At 48.1% G+C, this 6201-nt stretch overlaps 3 protein-coding genes across 4 annotated transcripts; 1 reads left to right on the top strand and 2 right to left on the bottom strand.

Annotated features, from left to right (window-relative positions):
- Positions 1 to 38: 38 nt before the first annotated feature.
- LOC115767264 (cell death abnormality protein 1) lies at positions 39 to 1289 on the bottom strand. The gene is made up of 2 exons (XM_030711489.1): positions 638 to 1289; positions 39 to 577 (listed from the first exon to the last, which is right to left on the bottom strand). Exons 1-2 carry the CDS (start codon positions 1101 to 1103, stop codon positions 57 to 59), a joined length of 987 nt encoding a protein of 328 aa, XP_030567349.1. The 5' UTR covers positions 1104 to 1289; the 3' UTR covers positions 39 to 56.
- Positions 1290 to 1386: 97 nt separating this feature from the next.
- LOC115767269 (coiled-coil-helix-coiled-coil-helix domain-containing protein 2) lies at positions 1387 to 2366 on the top strand. Of its 2 annotated transcripts, none has more exons than XM_030711495.1 (2): positions 1387 to 1535; positions 1880 to 2366. In XM_030711495.1, exons 1-2 carry the CDS (start codon positions 1489 to 1491, stop codon positions 2331 to 2333), a joined length of 501 nt encoding a protein of 166 aa, XP_030567355.1. In that variant the 5' UTR covers positions 1387 to 1488; the 3' UTR covers positions 2334 to 2366. The 2 variants fall into 2 exon arrangements, with proteins under 2 accessions (XP_030567355.1, XP_030567354.1); XM_030711494.1 differs by having other exon boundaries at positions 1390 to 1535; positions 1877 to 2366.
- A 1322-nt stretch (positions 2367 to 3688) lies between these two features.
- On the bottom strand, positions 3689 to 6025 carry LOC115767311. The gene is made up of 2 exons (XM_030711549.1): positions 5701 to 6025; positions 3689 to 5620 (listed from the first exon to the last, which is right to left on the bottom strand). Exons 1-2 carry the CDS (start codon positions 5750 to 5752, stop codon positions 3930 to 3932), a joined length of 1743 nt encoding a protein of 580 aa, XP_030567409.1. The 5' UTR covers positions 5753 to 6025; the 3' UTR covers positions 3689 to 3929.
- Between the last annotated feature and the right edge of the window lie 176 nt (positions 6026 to 6201).

Genomic DNA, 6201 nt, shown 5'->3' with positions numbered 1-6201 from the left:
TGTATTTCAATGTGTGTGTTTATTTTCGTTTTCTCTCTCTCTCTCTCTCTCTCTCTCTATACATAATAATAAATTGGCCAAAAAATTAGCATGGAGAGCGGCGCGTGTAGTAGTTTATATCGCGGATTAGCCGCGGATGTGTCCAGCACGCAGTGTTGATTGTCCACAACACGAAAGTCGGGCCGGCATTGGCACTCGCCCTTGAAGCAGTGCATGCGTGCGTCATGCACCCGGTTCTCCACATCCGGCTGATGCTGCTGGCAGTCCTCCGTGCGGCGACAATAGGCGCCGTATGGCACCTGGGGCTCGCAAACGGCGCTGTTCGGATCCTGATCAATTTTTGGGTAGTGCTTGATGCGGCAGCTGCAGCGATTGTCGCGGCAAGTGCTGCCGGCGCCGAGCTTCAGCTGGCATTGGGCGGGAGTCGTACAATTGCTGCCAAGTCCAACGCCCGACACGCAGCTGGTCATATTGTGATTGGGCACATAATCCCGAATACAGGCGCACTTCATAGCCTGTGGCAGGCAAATTGAAGCGCCAACGGGTTCGCAATGCGTATTGTTGTTGCAGCCCAAATCTGTACATGGATGTTGGATGTTAATACGGATGCCGCGTTACTTGAAGGATGAAGACTCACCTAGAAGCGCCCGGCAGCTGCCCTGGTGCTGCTCAAAGTGCTCCCTGCATATGCAGCGCTTTTGCGACATGTGGCAGACGGCAAACGTGTCCGCCAGCTGGCATTGGCGCGACACTTCACAGACTCCATTCAGGGCCACCTGGAGTGGCAAGCAGCGGCGTCTGTCCGCGCTGGCCATGTAGTTGTCGGCGCAGAAACACTGCTGCATCTGTGTATCGCATTCGGCGTGCGGCTGGCTGCAGGGACACGGCCCGCCAATTATGTTGCTCAGCTTGTTGTCCTTGGGCTGGCAGGGGATGCGCTCCTTGCTGCCACGTGCTAAGCACACGCAGCTCGAATCATGGCACTGGCCGCCCTCGAATTGTTCGCATTGCGCGTTCGTTGTGCAGCCCAGCTCGAGCAGATCTTCGGCTGAGTATGCGCTCAGCAAACAAAGTGCGAGCAGCAAAATCAGGTTAAATTGCATTATTAGCCTACCTCTTGCCGTTAACCAGACAAAGACGAGTATCACTAACCATCGCTAGCCCTGAGAAAAAAAGTAGAAGAAGAAATTACGTTTACCGTTGATTCAGGCAGCTAAAAGAATCAAATTTGCGCCACAGTGATCGAAAATGTATCGATAGATCGCGTATTTGCTAATTGGTTGTCTTTACGGCACTTGCCAACACTGAAATCATCGGTAAAAGCCAGACATCGATGCGTGCTCACATACAACCCTAGTTGTGCAAAGAACTTTATAAAGCAAAGTAATCATCCGCAGCAACACAGTTAAATTTTCGTAAATAACTAAAAAACTTGTTAGTTTCGGGTTAAAATAAACTTAAAATATAAAAGAAGCAAACTACAACAAAATGGTACGACGTGGACGTTCTGCTAGCCCCCCACCATCAGCCAGACGGTAAGTGGCGTGCCATAATGCACCTGTAAATGTAAGAAAATCCAATTGGACAAAATGCGCAAGAGACATGAAACAACGTGTTGTTCCTAATTGCAACGCAATTGTTGCAACAAAGTGCGATGCGTTGTACATTTATGTGCGTCTTTGTCAATGCGATTTGTCGAAATTTAAGGCGAATTCTGGAAGTTTCCGTGGCACAAGGCGTTACGTAACCCCTAAACAGATAAACACGGAAACGGACACTGTGCAACGAGCAAAGTTCAAACGCGCAGAAACAACAACAACAATAATAATAATGGTGTATTTATATATATATGATTTGTACTAATTTCGCTTCACAGCAGCGCACCGCCGCAGGCTCGCGCCGCCCCACCACCACAGGCACATGTGCCCGCACGTGCCGCGCCACCACCGGCGGCACCCATGGCCGCCGCACCACCCAGCGCCGTTGGCATGCCGGCACCACAGCAGCCATCGATGTTCCAGCAAATGGCTGCCACCGCTGGAGGCGTTGCCGTTGGCTCAGCGATTGGCCACACCGTCGGCCATGGATTGACGTCCATGTTCAGCGGCTCTGGCGATAAGGAGGCCGCAGCGCCAGCCGCTGCCGCGCCAGTTCAACAGCAGCAGCAGCCATACTATGCGCAGCCGGCACAGGGTGCCAATGAGCCACAGGGTGCATGCGCCTGGGAAATTAAACAGTTCCTGCAATGCGCCCAGGGTCAATCGGATCTGTCGCTGTGCGAGGGCTTCAATGAGGCGCTCCGACAGTGCAAGGTGCAGCATCATCTCCAATAAATGACAACTAGAACATCAACAACAAGAAAATCGAACACTAAAAACAACACAAATAATCTTCTCATCGATTGATGGCGAAAATGTTGAGCTGACGTTGTTTTTTCTTTCCTTTGTTTTATTTTTTTTTTGTTCGTTTCAATTAGTTTTACATATATTATCAATGGATATTGTTAATCAGATGGCAAATTGTATAATTTAGTCAATTGTTCAATAGAAATGCGTGCAACGGCGTTCGCCAGCCCCCCACTCCTTGGTAAACAAAAAGTCCCAAAACAAAAAAAAAACCCGCTGGCGGCGTCGCTGGACACATCAAAAAGAAAATTTCCTTGCTTTTTTTTCGTACTGTAAAATTGCCTTTTGCCTTTTTATTCCCTTTTTTTCTTTATTAATATCGTAATTTTGCATCGAATTGTGAAATGTTTCGTTCGTTGGACGGCTGCCAAAAAGTGCGGAACACGTGAGCGCTGAGAATGGATGAGCTTGCACTTTGACGACGCAGCGCGTCCCGAAATAGTTGCTCTGATTCAAGCTGCTGAGTGGAGAAGTGAGAGGGGGGAGGGGGAGGGGCTGCAAACATCGCGTGCGACGCTTTGTTTTTGTTATTGCGTTCATTTGATTTGCTGCTGCGCCAATTAATGCTTGTTTTGGTGAAATGGTGTGACCAGGCGAGGTAAACAAAGGAATCAATTTCGATAAACATGTTTACCATGAGTGTAGGTGTGCGTGTGCATGTGTGTGTGTGCGATTAGTCACAGTAAACAATCTATGTCTCTCTCTCTCCCCCACCCCCTCGTTATCACTCTATCTGTGCATTTTTTAGCATTTTGAATTGTATTTGAAATATGAGGAAAATATGTGTAAGCATTTGCAGGAATTTCTCAGAAACATCTACAGATTTTATGACTGCGATTGAAAAATAATGTAATTCCACGCGCAAGTGTGGAAAATTCGCGAAAGGCAAAACAAGTTTTCCCCACAAGAACCTAATTATACCTATGATATAGTCGTTACTCAAGATATCTTGACCAATTGCAGCATTTAATGCTTATGCTACTTATATATGAAAGTTCCAGCTATATCCTTCTCCACCCCGCCCCTCGCCGGCAATAAGAGAAGCGCGTGGCGCGTTTATCAAAGAAGCTTAGAAATAATGGATAACCTATCGAACAAATGAAGGCTAAGCAACGGTAAGCGTAGCAGCAAGCAGTGCTGTGCAACGCGCAACGCATACTTTATGGCGCCAATTTTGATTTCGAGTTCAAACGCGAATGATGGTCACCCTGCGTGATTATGGCTAATGCATGGCGCTACCTCGCCGGCGATAAGAGAAAAGCGCAGGCAGATGCGATTTAACGATTATATTATCTTATATACAATTAAGTGAACGGTTGGCACATTGAATTTTGTAAAACATTTGTATAACATTAAATTGTGTGTAAATTTGTTGGTTAACCAGAATATTTAGCAAATGTTGTTGAGAAAATGATTGAAACATTTTTGTTTTTCTGTTATGCACAATTTGTAGATTTGTCGCTATAGACACAAAATTGTTTTGGCTATAACATCAGATTGTATTTTTTATGGTTTGCCTGTACTTTAGTTAGCGTCCTCGTCCTCTTCCTCGTCGTCTTCCTCCTGGTCGGCCCTTAAGAGTAAGTTCAGCTTGTTCTCCAATATGGCTTTGGCCCGATACGCAGCCGATTGTCCCATAAATATGGCACGCCGATTGACGCTCGGCGATTGATTTATATTCCTGATGATTGGATGCCTATATAGCTGTGGGCTTTCCAGCTGCTTCTCGAATCGTCTGTTGTGCAAATTGCTGCGACCCTCCACGCTGGTCGTGACCAGCTTGAAGAGCGGGGCAATCTTATGGAACGAAATGCTCTCGGTCGGTTGGGGCGTCGGCGGCTTCTTGTTGTCCAGCAGATCGCCCAGCAGATTGTTCAGATTCTCCCGTTCGGGGCGCTTGTTGTGAATCAACATCATGTGGCTTTTCTTGGTCTTGGTCTTGGTCTCGTCCATATTTCTATTTTTGGTCGGCTGCTGCTTCAATGATTTTGGCTTCGCCGACTGTTTCTGGGCCGTCTTCTGGTATCGGAGCTTCTTGTTTCGTATGATCTTCTTTGGCAGCGTCATCCTGTACGCCTTGATGCTGGGCAGGACCACTGTGGCCGATCTGAAACTCTGTTTGGGCCCATATTTCTTGCCCATGCGCGGGAATGTGTTTTGCACCTGCGGCTGACGCGGCAACTTGAAGCCCCTGTACTTTTGTGTTATGGTCAGCCTTTCAATGTCCGCCGGCGATGGCACCTTCAGTTTGAGTGGCTGTGCCGTGCGCAGTGCCCGGAGGCGGGTCTCGAAGGTCTCCACGTTCTGGGACAGCTCGTTGGACTTGAGGATCGACAATGTTGGCGGTCGTAGCTTGTGCATCAATGGATGCTTGGCCATCAAATACTGCACGCTGCTGGAGCGTCTCAGTGCGAAATCCTTTTGTGCCTCGCGACGCTTGGCTACCGAGTCAGCCTCGCATCTCAGTGGCAGGAATGGCGCCAGGCGGCGTTGTTCCTTTGGCTTGGGCCCGGTTGAGATGCTGCGGAACGTTTCGGCGCCATCTAGATGATCCTTATTCTCAAAGAAATGCAGTATGGGCACCGTGGGACGCTCGCTATCCTTCGTTGGCAGAACCTTGCCGGCATTTGGCAGCAGCTTTTGCGTCGGCCCCGCCAGCCGGGGCACGGGCAGCGGCGGCGAATCCTTGGTCAATTTGGACGACCTTAAAATGCTGTTATGCGCTGCAATGCCAGAGTCAATGCCCTTCAGCTTGGTGGCTTCCTCCGGCTTAATAAGCTCCAGTATGGGCACCACGGGCCGTTCCGACAATGTCTTGGGTCGCTTCGTCGCCTTGGCCCTATCTAGCCTGTCGCTCATGGTGGCAAAGCTGCGCTGCGCATGCAAACTGGCCCACACATTCGACGTGGGCATCATCATCGGTGGCTCGATGCCAATGCTCGAGCGCTTCTGGGTGAGCGTCTTTGGATAGTGGCGCATTGTCACCGGCAGCCGAGCGTGCCCGGCATTCGTCACGCTCTGGGCATCGATGGGCTTCTTCTCCAGAAAGTTCAAGCTGGAACGACGTCGGATCATAGCCACCGACATTTTGCGCATCAGACGGCAACGTACGGATCTGTACGTTGACAAAATGGCCGAGACGGGCCCCTCGCTAGAATTTTGGCAACTTATCGTTTTGGACAAGGCGCGTTGCCAAATCTGACAGCGGTTGAAAGCTGTCAAAAAAAAATATATATATATGGTAGAAATGTTTGGAAATGTGCAAAAAGGAATCGGCAATCGTTGGAGAACTCACCTCCATTAATGGGCAGCATTCGCAATGAGCCAAATCCTGGAAGATTATTCATTTTGTTGGTTGGTTTTAAAGCTAAAAACTGGCTCCGATATAACACGACTTGTATTTTGAAGGACTAGACAATTGTCGAAGGTTTTGATAATTATTTGCAAGTATTTGGCTATTCCGCTTAAATTGCACAAAAACTAGAAAGTTTCGTCTTCCAGTTAGTTGCTAATTGCAAACAAAAGGTAGCTCTTCAATTTGTACGGCGTTTTAATTTTGATATATGCATGAAAATATGAAACTTTTTAAATTGAATTTTGTCTGTTGTATTGTTAAAATAATTTTGATATGAATACTGAGAGAGAGAAACTGGAGAATGAAAAGTGATCAAGGCCTACATGATTGCCTCCCCATTTTAACGCAACTGTCAAAGAGCTGCCCAAAACCGATAACGATAACGATGACACACACACACTTTTTGCAATCGGTAGCAAGCGCTGCAAGCAGTGTCGCATA

This window comes from Drosophila novamexicana, unplaced genomic scaffold, assembly GCF_003285875.2.
Source record: "Drosophila novamexicana strain 15010-1031.04,08,12 unplaced genomic scaffold, DnovRS2.1 tig00001361-arrow-arrow-pilon, whole genome shotgun sequence".
NCBI lineage: Eukaryota > Metazoa > Arthropoda > Insecta > Diptera > Drosophilidae > Drosophila > Drosophila novamexicana.
The sequence above is the reverse complement of the archived record's forward strand: the minus strand, read 5'-3'. Positions and strand labels throughout refer to the sequence as shown.

What these genes read in the sequence shown, in the direction of transcription:
- LOC115767264 (XM_030711489.1), bottom strand. Translation starts at nt 1,103, where the DNA reads ATGCAATTTAACCTGATTTTGCTGCTCGCACTTTGTTTGCTGAGCGCA. An exon ending in CAGCTGCCGGGCGCTTCTAG is followed by an intron (nt 578 to 637) that starts GTGAGTCTTCAT and finishes ATCCATGTACAG; the next exon opens with ATTTGGGCTGCAACAACAAT.
- LOC115767269 (XM_030711494.1), top strand. Translation starts at nt 1,489, where the DNA reads ATGGTACGACGTGGACGTTCTGCTAGCCCCCCACCATCAGCCAGACG. An exon ending in CCCCCACCATCAGCCAGACG is followed by an intron (nt 1,536 to 1,876) that starts GTAAGTGGCGTG and finishes TTCGCTTCACAG; the next exon opens with CAGCGCACCGCCGCAGGCTC.
- LOC115767311 (XM_030711549.1), bottom strand. Translation starts at nt 5,752, where the DNA reads ATGAATAATCTTCCAGGATTTGGCTCATTGCGAATGCTGCCCATTAAT. An exon ending in AATGCTGCCCATTAATGGAG is followed by an intron (nt 5,621 to 5,700) that starts GTGAGTTCTCCA and finishes TTTTTTTGACAG; the next exon opens with CTTTCAACCGCTGTCAGATT.